The sequence below is a fragment of the Rhodnius prolixus genome, unplaced genomic scaffold, assembly GCF_049639745.1.
Source record: "Rhodnius prolixus isolate KJV_2025 unplaced genomic scaffold, Rpr scaffold_14, whole genome shotgun sequence".
NCBI lineage: Eukaryota > Metazoa > Arthropoda > Insecta > Hemiptera > Reduviidae > Rhodnius > Rhodnius prolixus.
The window spans coordinates 8,252,579-8,273,613 of NW_027411594.1; the positions used below are offsets into that span (position 1 = coordinate 8,252,579).

Sequence of the window (21,035 nt, forward strand, 5' to 3'; positions counted from 1 at the left end):
TCCTTATTAAAATAATAATAATAATAATAATCTAAAAGAAAAAGGGAAAATTCTATTCAGTGATAGATTGGGAAAGTGGTGATTCCTGGACAATTGATTTCGATTCATATTTAGAAATTAAGTCTAACGATTGATTCTTTATGATATTATACAGATTGCCAGACAGTACTCAAACTTTAATGACACTTTGGAGGAAAATCTAAAACCCCCCCTTCCACCAGAAGTGCCCATTATTCGAATTTTCTTGGAAAACATGTTCCAATCTAAAGTAAACTTCTAAACAGATGCAACTAGCGCGTTTCGTTAAAGCAATTTTTCAGAAAATCCTCAAAACTGGAAAAATTTAATTTCATTTATTCGCATAGAAATTGGTACATTTTCCATTCTGTCTGTAGGTGGTATTTATACCTCGTTAGGCAAATGATTTTGGGCAATTTTTATCTTCCATCTATTTTTGTTTTTCACCTAATTCGTTCACATTTTACAAGAAATAAAATAAAAGGTGTGTCTGTGAATACTCCACCATTACAAACATTAAACGAAAATAGGAATTTCGTTTACACTTTAAAAAAAAAAAATAATAATCGAGGAAATACTATTTTGTTTAATTTTAAAAGAAAAAGGCTTATTGGCCATTCGGGAAGACAATGTTTATTTTGAAGCAAAATGGAGGAAAAAAGAAAAATTTCTCAGAGCAACAAAAAATAATAAACTGTAACCTTCAAAAGCCACAGGAAAAGTCTTATTTTCATTTTAATGTCCGAAGAATGTGTTAATTTGTTATAATATTAAGAAAAATATTTTATAAAAATTTTTTTTTTTTAGGATTGATAGAAATTCGAGGCTTATAATAATTTCTACTGACTAGTGTAGGGTATTTTTTTAAATTATAAAATAGAAAGAAAAACCTTAATGGAAAAGCTGCCCTCATACTGCTTCTTTTCTTTACTTGATGTCACAGCAGAAATCATAGTTTGGTGGATCATCAGGTAAAGGCGGCGGATCTTGTGGTATATCGACTCCTTCTGCATCCAGCAGTCTTAGTTTAATATCCATTGACAGTAAAGTTTCCAGATCGTTATCTGTTTCTTTGCTGACCATCTTGTTTCCTTTAAAAAGAAAAGAAAAGAATCTAGAGTGCTCACACTTAAGACTTTCTACGGCTACAATAACACATTTTCTTACAAATTTCAAAAAAACATTTCAAGTACTTAGTAAACACGGTGCAGTAAACTCACCTAAAAGTGCATTAATTCCATCTGTCCAGTAATCGAATACCATTTCATCAGGTGCAACAAAATCTAATGAAGTGACCTCAACTGAATCAAGTGTCAATGAAAATGCTAATTGATGAGTGGTCTTTCTTCCTCTAAACAGGCAATAATGAAACAAAATCAATTAAAATTTGGATAATATAATAACAGAGATAATAGAGAAGAATCCCACACGGAGGTCTCGGGTTCGAATCCAGCTGCTGACCCTTAGAGATTTTCCCTTCCTAGGAGCTTCTTACAGCTCACTGTCCGGTGATGGACAGTGTTGTCTGTAACGAGAGAACACTGTCCGGAGACCGGCAGTGCACTGAAAAAAGCTTCCGGGCGCCAATAACCTAAGATATTGACGCGCCTTAAATCATTAAAAAAAATAGGGAAGAATAATGATCGTAGGAAATCGATGCTTTTAAGCTTTTCAGAAGATAATGAATTTCAGTAGCTTACCAAGAAGTGGTAGGGTCTAGTACCAGGACAATAATACATCCGATAGATAATTGAGTCCTGGGTTACAAAAAAAAAAAAAAAAAAAACGTGAAAAATGTCAGGGAAAACGACCAGGTGAAGGTAAGGTATACTAGGTAAGGTAACTCTGCTGAAATGACTGGGTCATATAGAGAAGACAGATCCAGAAAGAAGAAAGAAGAAGGAACCGCGGAGAACCACGTATGAGATGGCCAGATGATGTGGATCTGAGAAAGATCAGGGTGCGAAGATAGAAGAGAAAAGAAGCGCATGATCTTGAAGTGTGGAAGATAGTTGAAGATAGTCCTTAGTTCTACCAAGAACCTCAGCGCCACAAAGAGGAAAAAAAACATCACGGTAACTTTCAGTCAAAAATTAAAATACCTAGATGGCCATTATTTCAAAAAATTAACTTCAAAAATTTACAATACCTTGCATCCTTCATGTGTGGACAATCTTTACCAGTGACCAACGCTTTAATATCAACCACAGCCAGCTTGTTGGGCAACGATTCAACGCTAGGCGAAGATTTCTCATCACAATCTCCGTAATGGAAAACTTTATGGCTTGGCGAGAGACGAACAAACCAAAATTTATCTTTGATTCTCTAGAAAACAAAAAAATTAAATAAACAATAAAAATTTAAAAAACTTTATATTTCTTAACAAGGATGTTTTTTTTTCTGTAATATACATCTGTATGTTGTTATATTGGTAGTCAGAATTGATATAAAAACACTTATATTGTCTTTTAATAAACTCATTGGGTGCAACAATATTATTGAAGTTGAATCAAGAGTAATTGAAAATGCTAACTATTTTTTATAATTTTATTTTAATAATTTTCTAAAAATGTTTCATTTTTCATAATGATTTTCATTTGCAGATATTACATACACACCATGTAACCTTCCTCATTCAGTTAGCAAGGTATGACAGAAACACAGCTGATGTCAAAGTCTATGCCACTAACTGATTAATCACAAATATCTTTTAAAAGAAAGATGTTTGGCTCCCAATGCCTCGACCAAAGGATGTTCGATTGGCCTTGTACGCTGATGACGTCGCTGTCTATGCTTCGGCCTGGAGATTAGACACGATAGTCGGCAGGCTTACTAGGGCCTTGTCAGGTATGGACCGATTTTTCACGAAGTGGAAAATAAAAATTAATCCCTTAAAAACAGAGGCTATCCTTTTCACCAAGCGCAGGCCGATCTTGTATCGACATGTCCACTTCGGGGGACGGATTGTGCCGTGGGCTGCCACTATCAAGTACCTGGGAGTAATAATGGATCGTGGGCTGACCTTTACTCCCCCACATAAAGGACAGAGTCAATAAAGGTAAGACAGCCATTCGGGTGATAATCCCGCTGTTCTGCAGGGACTCTAAACTGTCCACAGTGAATAAACTCCTGCTGTACAAGGTAGTGGTTAGGCCCATGTTACTTTATGCTTGTCCCTCCTGGAATTTGACGTGTCGATTCAACATCGCCTCGCTGCAAACAATTCAAAATAAATTCCTCAAGCTTGTGACAACTTCCGCCCGCTACACGCGTATTATAGACTTACACTCTACCACCAACATGGATTATGTAGAACACTACATAAAGTACCTCGCTACTGGTTTTTTCAGCAAATGCGAATCCAGGTCACAACCACCTTTGCAGACGAATAGGTGACTATAATGTGGACACGGTGCACAGGCACAGGAGAGTTAGGGACTCCCTGACATGAAATATTTCTTAAAAGCTAGGGGTTTTTCATTGTTTTCCCCTTAATATACAATATAATTTAATAAATTAGTTGTAAGAAACTATGTCTGGAGGTTATAGTTCACAACTGGCACTCCACTCTGTATATATGTATTTTATATGTGTAATAAATTTTTTTATCTATCTATCTATCTAGATGTTTGGCTGCTCCTTAACAACGTACATTGATATTTTATTTACTTGAATAGTTTACTTACTTGTCCACGCTGGGAATACTTTGTAAATCTTGTCCCGTCTACTAGAAAACCAAGCCTATGTCTTTGAATTAATTCCAGTATCTCCGGCGTGACCATTTCCTTCAATTGTACTATAGGCGTGGCATGGCTTTCCCATTCTTCACGCGAGGTTCGCTCTTGTTGCCATAGATTCGTGATCTCATTGTAGGTCAAAGTAAACAACCGAGAGCGAAACTTATCAAAAGCTATAGGATGGCTTGCTAGGGCACGAGTAATCTGCTCTTTCACAACGCTGAATACCTGAACAAAAAAAGATATTAAATAGAAGTAATATTTAAGGTAATTAGTTTTGAATAAATCACCATTCGAATCATTAAAAGTGTTGAACAAAAAATATAAGGTTCAATTTTCAAGATTCAAACCCCCCAACATTTTAGTCATCTTTAATTTTTTAACAACGTCATAAACATTGTAATCATAAATTTTAAAATGAAAAGTCTTTCAGTAAAGAAATACTTCCTATCGTCCGGAGTTTGACCTTATTGTGGCACCCTTTATCGGCCTCCAATCGTAATATCAACTTTGAACTTAGCGTTTTTTTGAATAACGGATATCACACACAAACCTATTTGTAAAAACCACTTTTACATGCGCAGGGGACCTTAAAACGATTTCCGGGGAAATCTCATATTAGCGTAAACTGTGAACCATCACAATATCTTCTCTTACTGATAGAGTCAAAGAAAATACAAAAATTGTGAGAAATTTCAGTTCTTAAAACTAAGCTTTTTCTTTGTGATGGAATTTATCACTTTTACGTTTTTATGACATAGAATTTTCAAAAAAAAAACATTTTAGCGAGCATGTAGAACCCCAAGCGAAACCTATGGGCCAAATTTCATGCTGGCTGCTATCTTTGTAGTTTTGGGGATTTCGTGATGAGTGAGAGAATAGACTATTTGTCTTTTACATTTATACAAATTGTTAAAGAACAAATTGAAAACTTCCACATTTAGATTGCTCCGATTAAAAACCTAGATAATGCAGCAAATATGGTAAAAATTGTATTAGTTATTGAAAGAACAAATAAGTACAATACCTTAGTAAAATCTTCAATTGTAGCGCGCATTTCTTTCCAAGTTTTGTTTAACAGAACAATACAAGTGGAAAACAATTCTTCAAAAGGTGAATCATGGGTGAAAAACATCGGATAGAACACGGCTCCTTGTTCGGTTGGAGGATCACCGATATGGAACAGTTGACATAATAATTTCACCAATTCTACAGAAGTCCTGCCAAATGGGCATTCATGTTCATCGGCTCGACAAGAATTCTCCAATACAACCTGGAATGCAGAGAAAGTTTGTATTAAAACTACTAACTGATTTTTGATAGAGCACTTTTTACATTTTGATAGCAGAACTTACGTTTTAAATTTTAAATGATTGCTGTACTTAACTCAATTAGGTATTTCAATAATAAGTTATTGAGACAGAGGTGGGTATGCATCATAGACTTTCTTTTTGGCAGTGTCACTTGATACTGATTGGCTTTTGGTAATTCTTACAGCATTAAGTTATATTAAATGATGATTGGTTAACAAAGGGTTCGTTTGAAAATTACTTTAGGGGATAGGGACAGTCCCCCCCTTTAGGGGTAAGTGGAATAGCCACTTCTTCAGGGATCTCGGCTTCCCTGCGGGTATCCCAGTCTAACAATACGAACATTTGCACTTACACCCCCAAAACACGCTACTAACATAAGACGGCCTGGAGAGATAGTTGTTGCTTGCAGCTACTTGGGTTTAGCGAACCTACAGGCACCTCTAGGCTTCACCATCATACATACCCTCACTCATACACATGCAGCCTTACAGCCAATCCACACCGAGGAAGCTATACGCGGGCCCATTGGGATTTTATTAGGCCGGGCTCTGACCCTGCCCAACAATAATCATGGCCCCAGAATTAGATAGAAATTCTAAGAGCGGACGGAGAACACTTGGACGGAGTTCCTGGATAAATGGACATCTGCCTTCGAGTCTGTGATCTATGTTATTCTTCGTAATTTCGAATGAACAGGAAGGAAGTCAACTTTCAACAATAGGATGATCTGACCACCCTGAAAGTCTAATCAAGTTTTTATCTTCACCGAAATTGGAACTGTAATGTTCCGGGAGACTGTAATAGTATGATTTTTAGTAATGAGAGAACACTAGCATCAACTGGTAGGACTAGAAGTTCCAGAAGCAAATAACCTCAGAACGAAATGATTTGTGAATGTGGAAATGAACTTAAGCGACTGAATTTAAAATAGTAACATACACTAATAAAAATTGTGGATTCACCAATACCTTTTTGATAAAACTTGAGATCACATCAACGAATATCCAACTTCTAAATTTATGAAACATTTAAGACAAAAAAGAAGAAGCCTTTTTAGATTCATTTACAATACTTTCCTAAGCTCTTAATATTGTCAATATTAATTCAAGTTTTTTTTTAAAAATGAATTACTCGACAATTTTAGAAATGACTTGGTCATGTTTCTTCAAAATTACTTTCTACAGCTGTTAAAACAATCATTTCTAGTGATTCATTACATCCTTTAATCTCCACAGGCAAAGGGCACATATATGATTCTCAAGCCTTTCTTTTCAAACCTATTTGTGAAATTATTAGAACGCTTGCTTTTATTTCAAAAAAAATTGTAGGCAATATGCAGACTGATTACTGCTGTTGAGCCCAAAAATTCTTCCGTATAAGTTTGATGTTAAAACGATGAAGAATATTTTGTAATCAAATGATGTCACTAATTGACTCCGAATAAATTTACTGACTTTTATTTATTATTTTCTCTGAAAATTATGAGATCACTAAACGTCTCAACAGCTCAAAATGAAAAGTAATATCTTTCACAGATGCAGACTGTAAGTTTTTGTTTCTAAAGTTGGTGCAGGTACATGACAACAGAAATGTTTAGCACGATAGGCGGACAATGTTTGACTAATTGGTGACATTAATTTCTCTAAAAGATTCAGCTCATCGATACTGTCTGCACTTTCAATAATCGAACAGATTTCCGTTTTCAAACGATCCTTATAGGAAGAGATTTCCGTATAATCGTGATCAGACATTACGGTAGCTTTCAATTCTTGTAAAATGTACGCTTCCGTAACATTTGTCATAAGATCCATCTGCGGTGTGGAACTAGATTCGGATACCATTTCCAAAGTTTGTGCAGGCTCTGCTGTAACCGTAGTCACAACCATGTGATTAGGATCAGAAGTTGTGGTAACTACTAATTGTTGCGAAACTGTATCCGGTGTGACTACAACTTGTACTGGGGTGTCATTCGTTTCTGTCATATGTATATCCTGTGTTATGGTATTTGTGGCAATCGTTATGTGTTCCGGTGGATTTTCCAATACTTCTGCCCACTTATCTTTATCTTCTTGGGTAAGAGTAAGTTCTGGTTGAGTTGGTGATGCAACGATCACTTGGGTTGTAGTATTTTGTTCTTGATCCGTTGTACTAGTGGTTAACTGAAGTGTTGGTAACAATGCTGGAAGACTTCTTAATGCCTGGCAGACAAGATGTATATGTCTACACATATTCCACCTACACAAAATAACAATATCATAAATAAACAAACACATTCAAAGCGTTCGTTGAAAGATTGATTTCTATGAGAGTCATAAAATGCGTATTTTAAAAATTGCGTTTAAATAAAATTACTTCATTGGTGGTCTTAGAGTAGACTAAGCAGGAAACAGAGCAATTGGCTTGAAGGCATATGAAGCCAAACACCTCTAGCACAAAAAATACATGCATTCTAAGACGAAAAACTGCCAGAATCTAAGAGATAATTCTTCGTAGCATCGAGTTTAAAGTATATTATTTGTTTCTTGGGTTGTGTTTCGGAATATGAACTTTGATAGAAATCAATCTCTTTGAATTTTAATTAACCACAGAATAATGATAATTACCTGATTGAAGAATCTGGACAAGAACACACGAAAGCGTGTATGCAGACAGAACAAGAATCACACCTCAGTTTGCACAAGCAGTCAGGATGAGCTGGTGTCACTTTATGTTTCCCAACAGTTGTATTAGATTTTAATAGCACCACCCAAGAATCACCGTCTTGTTCTACTTCGGCACCACTTGAAGAAAGCTCTGCGGCAGCTTTGTGTCTTTTCACCACTTCTCGAAGAGCACTTGTTATATTAGCCTTATTAAACATTGCAAACTGATCGAACAATTTATCTTTTACAAATCTCATAATGGCATGCATCACTTTATCCAATCGTTTCACACCTTTACCTCGATTGTAAATATATTTCAAAGTCTTGTGCATTCTTTCAAGATGAAGCACGGAATCTAAACCAGTATCCTGACGATAACATGAAGCCCATGTTTGCGGATTGTCTTTGTACTGGCTGAAATATTCGGCAAAACTGACAGTATCAGGATCTGTTTCCATTTCCTCAAATACTTGATTCAACATTATATTGAAATTTATCACATCTCTTTCATCCAACAATATTCTCATTTTTTTGTACACCTCCGCTTGTTTATTCTTACTATTGATTTTCTGTAAATTTAACCGCCAATCCCTGTCAACGTGCCACGAACAGTATAGTCTAGTGGTAGGAGCTAACATAGCACAATTCCACGCATCATAGAAAGCATCCTCAATGTCTGACATGAATACATTTGGTTTTATAGGCTTCAAAGAACGTAGCGATTCTCTTAGAACTGTGAAAAATATATAAAGGGCTGTTTCATCGCTTCGACTAGTTACAAGAAACGAACAAGGGAAACATTGTCTCATTTCGTTTATAACAAGGAGGGTAAAAAGTTGATAATCCACTGAGCCTAAACTATGCGTTCCATCTACGCATATTAAATCTCCGCCAAATTTCTCTAGCATATCCAATTGAGCATCATTCATTACAACTAGCACGAAATCTTGTTCTTCTAAGTCAGGACAATTTGGTAAAAGCTTACCTTGAGGCTTGAAAAATCTTACGACCGCTTCTTTTGATTGAACTTCTTCAACCCAAGATTCTACACCATCAGGAATACTTTTATGCCGGGCACAATCATGGCTCAGATTGTATGACAATTCTATATTATAAAGATCTGAACGAGTTAAAAGATGTACTCTTTCAAGATTATCTTTAGTTATGGAGTTCCTAATGTCATTTAGAATACAATCAAATGGGGTATTTTCAGCCAGTTTTTTTGCTATTTCCTCTCGTTCCAATTTGTTCAGATTTATCCTAACTAAATCCATGGTATGACCTACGTGAGTGTTAATAAATTCCACTTGCACTCCCCCTTTTGGAGAAATTGTAACCTTCATTTTTGCCGGACAGAAGGCATTAATTTTGTTGCTTCCAACTTTTTTAGTTTTTCTAATATTCTTACCAGTTAATCTAGAAAATCCAGCACGATGACAAATATAATCTATTTTTGTGGTACCTCCTTTGTTAACACGATTTTGTCTAACTTTAACAAACTGAGCAATAGTTTTACGTTCAATATCATTTTTCCATACCTCAAATGCAGCCATAGATAAAAAAGTAAAATTTTCATACATTATTTCTATATTGTGGTCATCTTCATAATGGGATAACATATCATCTTTTTCACTAGTATAATCACAACAAGTTTCTGGACAGCTGAAAATAACTGCTGGCCTTTTATGTATTGATCTGTTAGAAAGGTGAGCACTTCTGACGTGCCGCCTTAAATTATTTCGATGCGTATATGATTTTACACAATCTTTACAATAATAACGGTCTTCTTTTCCATCCATTTGTGTTTACGATAGTTAAATAACGTCAATAATAACACTACAGGAACTTTTGAAAACTACACAAACACAAATAATCACTGAATTATAACCTCCATCAAGGTTAGAATTTAGAATATACAATTATTATAAATCGATATGTCATTCGTTTTTTAGTTCTTTTTAGCTTTTATTTGTTTTTAAATCACAGAAGAAACTAAAAAAAAATTTCCAACGAAGAATTTTTCATATTTTTGACCATTTATTCAGTCCTATTTTGGAAAGTTAAATAAAATTATTTTGCAACAACTAAAACAACAAGTGTTAGTGACGAAAGATATTAATCTTTTTTATAAAATACTAAAACAAGTTTAATTAAACTTCAGGAATGTTCAAAATCCTACCAGGGCATGTTAGAACTACACTTTCACGTACAGACAATTACACTAATTATGCAATTAAGGAGTAAACAGATTTCAGAAAAAAGTAATAATTCTTTTGAAACCTCCAAAGACATAAACATAAGTCTAATACATGTAGATAATGACAGAGTAAAGAAGAAAAAAAAGCAATGGAGGTTCAACAGTCAGCGGTTGAAGAAGTTCAATCAAAAGAAGCGGTCGTAAGAATTTTCAAGCTTCAAGGTAAGCTTTTACACTAATTGTCCTGATTTAGAAGAACAAGATTTCGTGCTAGTTGATGATTGAGTTAATGATGCTCAATTGGATATGCAAGTGAAATTTGGTGAAGATTTAATATGCGTAGATGGACGCAGTCATGAGCTAACAAAGAAACAATGTATGTAAAGACAGAATGGGATTGTTTAATTCCCCAACCTTATTACATAGAAGGACTAGCATTTAACTACAAAGCTTAATAACATGGAACTTTATTAGTTTAATGTTTCGATCACCTTAGGTTTCCTAAGTAGTGTGACTTTTTTTTTTTTGTATCTTTTTCAAAGTTTATCATCCAGTTTGACTTACCTTAGTATAATTCTCAGTTTGGGTTCTAGCAAAATAAACCATACAGTCTAGGGCAAGCATCCCAGGTGGAGTCTCAGTGAAATCTAAAGCAGGATTGATGTCATATTTGAAGCCTAATTTCTTGTAATCCTTAGCAAAAACCCCTAATTGCCGCCTTGCTACTGAGTCAGTACCAATTGTACCTTCAGTATCAAATGCAATTTTTCTAAGTTCTTTAATCTTATCATGTGCATCTTGGTCCTGCAGATAAGATAAATAATAAGAAAACAAGTGTTTTAGTTTTAAAAATCTTATAAAATTTAATCAATAAATGAACCTGGGTATCCATTTTTGTTCGCATCCTTGGCTCAAGTAAACCTAGCAGATAAGTCTGATACACATAAAGTTGATGAGCCATCTCTGCGCCAACCTACAAGAAAAAGTCAAAAGATTTGCTTCAAATTTCCCAAAAACTTTAATATTCCACTTGACGGAAAGTAAACTGACATTAAATTGAAACTTACTTGACCAGATGGTTGGATAATATAAGTTAGAATTGCATTTCTAACTTGTTTAGAACACAATTTTACTGCGAGTGCTTTACGTTTACTGGCATCAGCTTTCGCCAAGAATGCATTGATTAAAGCTAAAGTATTTTGCTGAATTACTGGATTTTGCGTTTGCAAATGTACTTCTAATATGTGGAATAGAACCTCTTTTTCTACTTGGGCATACTTTCCTGAACTATTCACGATAATATTTTCAAGTATTGAGAGTGATGCTTGAATTACTTTACCATCTTGTTGTACAGGACTATTATTTACATAACTGGCGATTGTAGTTATAAAAGGTCCTTCAAGAATTTCCCATGAGACAATACCATGGTCCATTAGTTCAACAAATGATTTCAGAAGAAATGCGAGCATGTTTCCTTTCATCTTTCCACCGCCGATTAAAGATATTACTAACGATAGACCTTGTTTATTGATAAATTCTTGTGCAAATGTAACATCAGTGCTAAGATCAGTTAATTTTTCCAATGAATCAGTTTTTTCTTCTAATGTACCATTGTGTAATGTATGAAGTATGTCTGTAGCAGTTTTTGAAGGAGAATAAGATAAACGCAAAACAGAACCATTTTTTACTTCATTTCTATTTTTTTCAGTTATATAATTAGTGTTATTTTTTTCTGAAAATTGTAGTGCATACTGATCAGCTTCGGATAGACCCCACCCATTGCAAAGATCTTGTATGATACCAGCTAAAGGTTGTTTTTGATTAAATAATATAAGTTGTGGTACTTGATCGTCCATTTCCACGGCGATTTTGACAATGTTGGCATCTTTATTAGTAGTCATGGCCGGGTTCTTGAAAATCGTAAACACAACACTTGAATAAATATAACCTGACTAGTAAACAAGAAAAACAAGACAAGTAAAGCCTTCCTTATTATCGATATGCAGCCTAGTGCCAGAAGAGGGGATAAGGCCAATGATAGTTGTTATACGTTTTGTTTTGTATTATATAAATTATAGGATGCTTTAAGAAATGAAGGACGATATTACATTAAATTAATAACTCGTTTATCTAGTTTCGTGCCGTTATGTTTATTATAGAACGCCAGTAAATATGATTCAATTTTAAAGTAAGGAATGTTTTAACTAGGTAAGAAAGAATTATTTTCATGGCTAACCTTTTTTTTATTTAACCAAATTTATAATTGTAAATTTAACTTAAGTGGACAGAATCAGTCAACCCATTTGTTGAAGCAAAACAGTGTTAAGATCATGGATACTGTTACTAACACGAGGCCACTCTTACAAAGAAGTGACACAGACAGTGATTTTGATGAAGATCCTATTGCTGTTAGGAAAGAGGGTTTGGATGATGAAATTGACATTAAGGATACTAGACCTTTGTTCAATACCTGGGAACCCACAGACAGGTAATTGTTTTTCAGAACTACTCTAAATTATAAGAATGTTCCTGTACTAGTTTATCAACGAAAATTTCTAATTCTAGATACAATATTGGGTATATAATCTTCTATGTATTAGGAACGATCATCCTTCTTCCTTGGTTTTTCTTCATAACTGCCGAAGAGGTAGGAATTCCCACTTTTTTTTTGTATTTCCATATGACAGTCTTTTTATGACGAGGCTTTAACATTATAGAGGAAATAATTAGACTCCGCACTTCTATAACTGATGTAGATAGTAGTATCCTTGCATGTCATGAATCTAACACCGATAGCTTTCAAATTAATATGGGATATTTGTTAAAAGCAATTAGTAAATAGTAGTTTTGACTTTTTGATTTTTAAATGTCTAATTTTATTCAGGTAATGCAGCACTTACGGAAAATTTTATTATATTGTCTCGAAGAAAAGCCGACGGGGCATACTGCTTGCTTGTGGAAATTTACGGCGAGTTCTTCATCGACACAACTTGTGAACCCCTTCTCCCCCCAAAATAGTCTTACTTACTGGCGTTTTATAAAGCACAGTCCAATTATATTTAATTATAGTAGAGCGATGGTCGTCAGGATAAATATGTTGTAATGCTGAACTTCTAAATAGACGTTTTGCCATCATCATATTCTCTAAATCGTGCGACGAACATCAGCACTGCTAATTCTATGGATATGTTGCTGGAGAAAGTCATGGTAAGTTAGCAGAGCAGACTAAAGGGTGTGATGAGCTGCTGCTCTGGCCTTTTTATTTGGAAATCGCTTCTTTGGATTAATGATGTCCATCTCAAGCATCAACTAGCACAGGTGAATGTGGTTTATTCAAGTTGATCCAGAATATGTTTAGCTCGTTGTTTATGATTTCTTTCTGATAGAATCAAAAAGGGGGTTATATGCCACAAACTACTAAAAGCATCTGGTATTGTTACTGGACGCACTATGGATACAATTGGTTTTTGAAGAAGCTTTGAAGGAAAATTACCGAAATGAGAGGGAAATTTTAAGTAGCAAAACTAGTCCAAATGTTCACTTGTCTATTAAGAATGTGGCTCAAAATGGAAAAGCTTTTGTTACTCACCGTATTCTCCAAAAGCTGCTCCTTTCGGACTCAGCTCTTTTTCGTCAGAAGCACTACCACAGAAGACATTCAGGATCGGACAGATGACTAAGTAGCTTCACCTAGGCATCTTCTTCACAGTACCTGTTTTTTCCCCCCCCGAAATGTTGGTACTCATAAAAAGGACAGAAACGTATGTGCAATGTTCATTTTATTAATTTTCTGTTACAGTTCTGGATGTACAAATTTAGAGCATTGAATACAAATGTAACTCTCACAGAAAATGGAAGATCTGAATTACAAGCATGTTTTACCTCATACATGACTATTGCTGCCACAGTACCTTCAACGTTGTTTTTAATTATTAACCCATTAATTAATCACAAGTAAGTCTCTCTATTCATCATCTAATTTGCTCAACTATTATTTACAAAATCGTCTTAGACAACTTTCTTGATTAATTTTTGTTTTTCTCCACAGAATTTCTTTGAATATAAGAATGATTGGTTCTTTGTTGACTATGTTGATACTATTTATTGTGACGACAGTTTTTGTGAAAGTTAATACAGATTCATGTAAGTGCTAACTATTATCACATGATTTAGTTGATCTCTTTTATTTGTTTAAATTTTTTTAAGAAGAAATTCCTTTTGGCATGGATATCTTACCAGTTTTAACTCTTTTTATTATTATTACCCTACTGCTTTTCGTAATTTTTTATTATTATTGGAAGGAGCCCCTATATTTTTACATTTGTCAACACAGAGATAGTTGATATTTAAAGGGTTCTGGAAAGAGCTGAAACATCTACTTTCTTAAAATTAAAGATTTTATTGACTTTTTTTCCATGATTCAACTAATCAGTCTAATTTTCCAAAAAATATTTTTTATTTTAAATGACGTAAAACTGTTTCCTTTTTGGTTATTTCCAGGGCAAAATGAATTTTTCCTTTTCACACTTGGAATTGTGGTGGTTCTAAACAGTAAGTACTTATTATTTATTGTTATTATTAATGTTATATTTCAATGTTTGATGGATTTTTATTATACAACATAGTATTCCATAATATCGCAAATTTGACCTTCTAGTCTGTTTACGTTTTCTTATCTTTACGTTTGTGTTTTTTTTTAAACCAAATTTCGATGAAAAAATATTTAGGAAATGTTCCTATTTTAAAAATTCATTTAAATACGAGTTAAATTAACAGCATTCTTTTGAATTTTGAGCAAGTACGACTTCCCGTTGTTTGCTACAAATTTTAACTACTTGCTTAATTATATAATTTTTTGTTTTACCTATATTGCTATCTGCACTATGGCAACTTCAGTTAGTCTGATTAGAACTGAAGATAAGACAAAGTGCATTGTATGTTTGGGAGAGGATCCACCCTCAGGGAGAAAATTCACAAACCCTGGAAAAATCCATGGAAAAAATAGATTCTTGTATTTTTCGGAGAGGGCATGTATTTAGTTACCTCGTTTACTAGCTAATTTCATAAATAGCATCTGTCAGGCATGCATTAAATGAATTATGGCAAATACGAGAATAACTAGGCTTATGAAGTACAGTACCTGATCCACCAGGAAACCAAAATTTCGCTCATTCCACCAGTCTTAACCTACGCTTCTCCAGAACCATTATAAAGAGGATTAAAATAAACTCCTTGCATTTGAAAGGAAAATTAAAGTAAAATTGAAAACTGAAGTGAATGAACGTAATTTGTAGAGATTAGTAATTTGACGAGTAATTTGTAAAGAACAATAAGATGTATGGACTGTACGGAAAAGCGGATTAGTGCTTGACACATTGATCTGGGTTGGAGAATGTTCAATGACAAGGAGAACTTCGGAAAAGAGGCGGACATGACCAGAAAAGACTCTAGTGGTGGCCAGACAGTGTTGTCAAAAATGTGAGAAATTTTCCGGGTATGCGCAATAGGTAACAGCAAAGACGGTTGGAAAGGTTTCGTTGGGGGTGTCAGGTTCCTCCAAGGGTTAAGACACCACGAATGTAGATTTGATAGTCAGCATTAAAGCTAATTCTTTTACCAGACTCAGAAGAAGGCGAATCAATTTTGCTAAAATATTGGTAAAAATGCTTTTTTTGCTCAATTTATGAGTACTAATAATGGTACTAAGGCATCAAGATCGATTTAAGGTACTAAGATCGATAAAAGCACCAATTTTATCATTAATTTAATAATAATGTGAATAATTAGTTATCTTTTTCTTTTTTTAATTGTTTATAGTTGCTTCAGCTATACTACAGAGCGCAGTATTTGGCGTAGTTGGCAGATTTCCGTCGCGTTACATTTCTGGTGCGGTTAGCGGACAAGCATTGGGCGGTATCATGGCAGCTGTAGCACAAATTGTATCACTCACAGTTGGTGCATCACCAATGCTTTCAGCTCTGGTCTATTTCATAATGGCGGACGTTTTCATCGTGATATCTATACTATCTTACATGTTTCTAGCTTCAACGGTCAGTATATTTTAAATGAAATAAACTTTTTTGGGTCCCCTGAGTACGAACAAGTGATTTTTGCAGATGCTCTCTCTCTCTCTCTTTCTCTAAAACTTTTATCTGAAACTTTTTTTTTCAGAAATTGCGATTAAGAGAGGGGATGGGTGTATTCCCTTTGAAGTTTCGTTTTTAAGATGTTCCTATACTTTAGGTAGTGTTAAAGATGATAAAATTTGTAGCTAAAATCGTGTTTGAAGCAAGCCATTTTTGGGGAGCAAGTCTTTTTTGTAGGGTTACATTTCAATACAATGTACGATTTTATTAACTGTACAATATTGGTACTAACTAAATATGTCTAAAAAATTTGGGGGTTTCAAAGAGGTTTGTTATAGAGCGTTGTTCATCTTTTTTTGGAGGCTGATCCATTAATCTAAAAGGAAGAATGATCATTGCCAATTTCAGTCATACGAGTCGAGTACATTTTTTAATTATTTTTTTGCCAAGCTTTTACTTAGAGATTAGATCATCTTCAGGGCTTATACTTATCAAAAAATTAATACAACATTAAATTTAGATGTGTCTCAGGATAAGGACTTTTTTTTTCGTATGATTGGCTAATGAATTAATTTTTGTTGGAATTAACTTTGTACATTTTTTAATAATTACATATATTTAATTATATTTTGCAGTTATTTTTTAAATATCATAGTAAAGAATTACCAAGAGACGGCTCGATTCAGTATAAGCCGGTGCATAGTTTGGATAAAAGTGTAAGCCCAATTGTACGAGATATTTCTTATACAGGCATACTTGGAAAGGTATTTATTTTAATTTTTTGAATAATTACACTAAAAAAAAAAAAATAGAATACCTAATCTAGCTTCTGTCAAAAATTTAAAGAAAGTATACTTGAGTATCATCATTTTTTTTTAGATCTGGGTGCACGGTATGTCGTTATGGTACTGTTTTGTAGTGATGTTCTGTGTGTATCCAGCTGTCACAGTATTAGTGAAATCCGTGGATGAAGGGAACAAATCTGAATGGGGTGGTATGTAGTATTTAAATGTAACATAATAATTTACTTAAATAAACACAGATTTTGTCCAAATTTTCATTTTACTTACTATTTACTACTTACTTAGTAATCCACACTTGATTCCTAATTTCCATCTCCTGAATCCTCTCGACCAATCTTTATCCACACATTCCCCTCCTGATAATCCTCCCAAGTCTTTTAAAACGACGTTGGTCCCGCTATCTTCTCGCTTTCCAACCTGTTCCTTCAACTAGTCTTCCCGATGACATAATCTATACCACAAGTTCCTGTCATGTACACTTTCACTAATGTACAGTCGCAAATTAACAATAAACAAAACCTTCCCAGTGGGAGAAAGACGTGTAAACATTCACACTAGAGTTTTCAACTTCATAACAATAACATGGAAACGAAAAAACTAAATAATAATTAAAGAAAACAATTTCTGCAAAAAATAATTACCAGTTTATTGCGATTTAATCATATACAAAAATAATTAATTATTCAATGTTTCTATTCAAATTCCAGACGTATATTTTGTTCCTGTTGTAACATTCCTGCTTTATAGTTTCTGCGATTATTTGGGACGTATCATCTCTGGTTTCCTTCAGTGGGTAAGCTATATTTTTAACCCTCTTTTATTCTTCGTAAGAGTTTAAATATTAACTATTCCCTAGAATTGCAGGTTTTGAAGTTCTCGGAGTTCTAAAAAAAAAAAGGTTTGTCATTCCGACTGTGCTTAAGCGTTAAAATTATGTTTCGTTTAAGCATCACTAGGGTTGTTGTTTAAGGTTTTAAGGTTGCTATTTAACCGAAAGTGTCCCTTTCTTGAAATGATTTTTAAAATTTTTTTTTGTGTGATTTGTTTAAGTACTTTTTCTTTTTCTACTAATTGACCACTGCAGGCTCAGGAAACACGTGCATCGCATGGGCCTGGCAGATGATAGCCTTTGCAGGTTCTGTCAGGAAGAGGTGGAAACGGCACTGCACGTGTTGTGTCAGTGCGAGGGGCTCGTATGGCTAAAGATGTTATTTCTCGGGGAGGAAAAAACCAAGGCCTGTGAGCTTTACCCAAGAGCCGCTCTCCAGCATCAAGAGTCTGATTAAAAGGACATATCTGGAGGGTGAGCTTTAGAGTGAGGGGAGCCACAATAGATCCAAAGGGGTCGCAGTGGCGTAGGCCTTGAGGCCGCCCTAGTTTAATCTAATCTAATCTAAGTACTTTTTCTGGTAACATAGTGTTCTTCATTGTTCTGAGTAGTTTGAAAAGGTAGTCAAAAGTTATGTCATTTACGTTAAACCCATAATTATAAGAAAAGTTTTATAAGTGCGCCAATTCTTTCCTCTCCATATAATCAATACTTTAATTGTTCATAGTTTTTATCTATATTGTTGCTTTCTGTTGAAGACTAATATTTTTTTTCTTTTTTTGATTTTCAGCCGGAGAAGGAGAGCTGGATAATTGCAGTAATTAGTATTGTTCGTACAGTTTTCATCCCTTTAGTGATGATGTGTAATGCCCAACCGCGGCATCATCTTCCAGTGGTCATTGCATCTGATTGGCTTTATATATTCATAATAATTGCTTTCGGCTTATCAAATGGATATCTGGCAAACATTACATTTATTTCGGTACCAAAGTAAGTAAAGTATTTTCTTAGTTTTCTTCTGTTAAGTTACGTTTTTTAAAGATACCATTGTAGTGTTCTTAGATGCTTTTTAAAAAACTTTTTCATTGTTGTTTTGGTTGTTAAATTCTAATTCAGTCAACAACCTGGACGTTATTTTAAAGATATAGGGCTCATATCTTGTTATAGCCATGGATTGTTATAACCTTGAAAAATGAATTTGAATAGTTGCCTCTACTTCTTCAGCTTTAAGCATTATGCCATTAATCTCAGCTTGGAAATCTGGCCACATTCCTAAGAGTCACAGATTCCAACTAATGAAATACTATAGCAAGTCTCTCATGTTGGTCTTTCATGATCTTTCAGGTTAGGTAGCAAGAATTATGGTAGGTTTAGTTAAGAAATCCAACAAATAGCCAAATAGTTTAAAAAATTGGTAGTAATTCCTTCGAAGCTATTACAAGAAATCATTCTGAAAAAGTTATAAATTCATATTCTGAAAAAGGTTTTCTTTTAAGCATTTACTTCGTATTTTATATGTAAAATAAAATAATTTTTCCTAATAAATTTCAGAATTGTGGCAGCTCATGAACAAGAGGTAGCTTCCACAATGTTAGCAGCATTTCTTGGAGTTGGTATTGCGTGTGGTTCTGGTATAAGTCTGTTGATTGTAAAATTATTGTAATTACCGGTAAATATTATTAATTCTTTATTTACGATCGTTCTTCTGGATTTTTTTTTTGTTTTTTTACAATCATTGTAAGACTTCTTTTTTTATTCTGTTATTATTATTTTTTTCAAGTTTACAAAATGATTTTGTATCTCAAGACTTTATTTTAAATTGTTAATACTGTGCTTTTGTTCTTTGTAAAAGAACTTTTGACCCTTTTTTTTCAGTTAGTGGTTTATTTCCAGATCTAAGTTTTAGAAAAAGAACTAAAATGAATTTATATAGCTCTAAGAGCACCCTCGCAAAGAAAACAATACTACTTCTTTGGAAAATACTTAATATTAATAAATAATCCAAACCTTTGTTTTCTGTTATCTCACACTTCTAGCATTAACTATTGGCAAAACTATTTTTATAGTTTTCATTATTACTACTTAAATTACTACTTATTTCAGTTTATCTATGTATTTAGATACATACTCGTACTGCTTCTTTTTTTTGTAATTCTTATTTTTATTTTTATACTTCGAATATATCTATAAATTTATGTGTATAAATGAAACGAATGATACATTGAAAAAAATAAAATGGTTGAAATTCTGAAATTAACTATTAGATCTTCATTTGATGTAAAAGCCTATTGTACTCAAGGAAAAGGATTAGAAAAGCTGATTTTTCCCCTTACGAGATAGTGCTTTGAACCTCTCAAATTTTTTAAAGTAAATTCTTTTATTGTTTATGAAACATTGTAACTCAAAATTCTAGAATTAAAAAAACTCGAATTTATTTTATTGAGTGTCTCCTTGGAAACGTAGTTTGAGGTTAACACATGGAGTGATATTATTTCTCCAAGATCTTATAGCCAAAAGAGGATTATTTAACGAGGTTAAACGTTTTCCCAACATTCACTTTTGCGTTTAAGTCTCAGATTGCAAACTAGTGATTGCAATCATACAGGATATAAGAGACTTGTTTCCTCTCTTCCTGACTTAGATATCACCAATCCACCGCGGAACCCCTTTTGAAAATATTTAATTAGGCTACAGCCCCCTATTAAAAGCATAATGCTAGGAAGTTGGTTTAAGCAGTATCTAATTAAAAGTTTCAAGGTTTGAAAGAGGGCTCTCGTCTTCGTAACAAGGTGGAGTCTAAAAACATGGACTTACTCGGTAGCTGAACGCCCAACAACCGTTCTAGAGGCCTTTCCACATCAGCCCAAATTACTGGCGTCCAAGACAGATCTAACTCCATAACTTGGCGTTTCAATCGGCAAGTTGGATTGTCAGGGATGGAAAAGCGTGTGACTTTACCAAACTTATTTATTTATCGGATAAACTGAATTTCAAGCATTTGACAAGTTCGCTTTGCTTTACTTACTTGATACAGTAAAGGAAAGTAAATATTACATTATCAGAACTTTAAAATGAAATATAGTAATTTTTAATCCCAAAATTCGAACGATTTTTATATTTACACAAACTATTCTCTATAATTTGTAATTTTCAATCTATTGAGAAGAAGCATATTAGATTTTTGATGTATTCTTAGTAAAATGTTTAAATTTAATTAATTTTGGAATGCAACAATCATTCAAGAGAACTCATTGTGAGTCAGCTGTCTTTCAAGGACGTTTTCCTTACAACTAATAAAATTGAAGCTTGACTTGATGTCCTTACATATACTGGGCTAAAGGTTATTAGGTAATCTATTATTTATTTAAAGAAATATTAGAAAGTAGAAATAGTTACTTTAATTATTATAG

The 21,035-nt window shown here is 33.8% G+C and overlaps 3 protein-coding genes across 5 annotated transcripts; 1 reads left to right on the plus strand and 2 right to left on the minus strand.

The window, feature by feature from the left end:
* Nucleotides 1-498: 498 nt before the first annotated feature.
* Ced-12 (engulfment and cell motility Ced-12) lies at nucleotides 499-11,887 on the minus strand. The gene is made up of 8 exons (XM_074123487.1): nucleotides 10,975-11,887; nucleotides 10,788-10,880; nucleotides 10,472-10,711; nucleotides 4,783-5,028; nucleotides 3,705-3,983; nucleotides 2,168-2,343; nucleotides 1,239-1,369; nucleotides 499-1,109 (listed from the first exon to the last, which is right to left on the minus strand). The coding sequence occupies exons 1-8, from the start codon at nucleotides 11,806-11,808 to the stop codon at nucleotides 946-948; spliced, it is 2,163 nt and encodes a 720-aa protein (XP_073979588.1). The 5' UTR covers nucleotides 11,809-11,887; the 3' UTR covers nucleotides 499-945.
* On the minus strand, nucleotides 6,445-9,657 carry LOC141451805 (uncharacterized). The gene is made up of 2 exons (XM_074123485.1): nucleotides 7,672-9,657; nucleotides 6,445-7,303 (listed from the first exon to the last, which is right to left on the minus strand). Exons 1-2 carry the CDS (start codon nucleotides 9,507-9,509, stop codon nucleotides 6,598-6,600), a joined length of 2,544 nt encoding a protein of 847 aa, XP_073979586.1. The 5' UTR covers nucleotides 9,510-9,657; the 3' UTR covers nucleotides 6,445-6,597.
* On the plus strand, nucleotides 9,990-20,725 carry Ent1 (Equilibrative nucleoside transporter 1). 3 transcript variants are annotated; one of them, XM_074123489.1, is made up of 12 exons: nucleotides 9,990-10,129; nucleotides 12,189-12,395; nucleotides 12,473-12,554; nucleotides 13,707-13,861; nucleotides 13,956-14,050; nucleotides 14,408-14,458; nucleotides 15,725-15,957; nucleotides 16,629-16,757; nucleotides 16,873-16,987; nucleotides 17,504-17,589; nucleotides 18,416-18,615; nucleotides 19,177-20,725. In XM_074123489.1, the coding sequence occupies exons 2-12, from the start codon at nucleotides 12,238-12,240 to the stop codon at nucleotides 19,286-19,288; spliced, it is 1,416 nt and encodes a 471-aa protein (XP_073979590.1). In that variant the 5' UTR covers nucleotides 9,990-10,129; nucleotides 12,189-12,237; the 3' UTR covers nucleotides 19,289-20,725. The 3 variants fall into 3 exon arrangements, with proteins under 3 accessions (XP_073979590.1, XP_073979589.1, XP_073979591.1); XM_074123488.1 differs by lacking the exon at nucleotides 9,990-10,129 and adding an exon at nucleotides 11,905-12,115; XM_074123490.1 differs by lacking the exons at nucleotides 9,990-10,129; nucleotides 12,473-12,554 and adding an exon at nucleotides 11,931-12,115.
* Nucleotides 20,726-21,035: the final 310 nt, after the last annotated feature.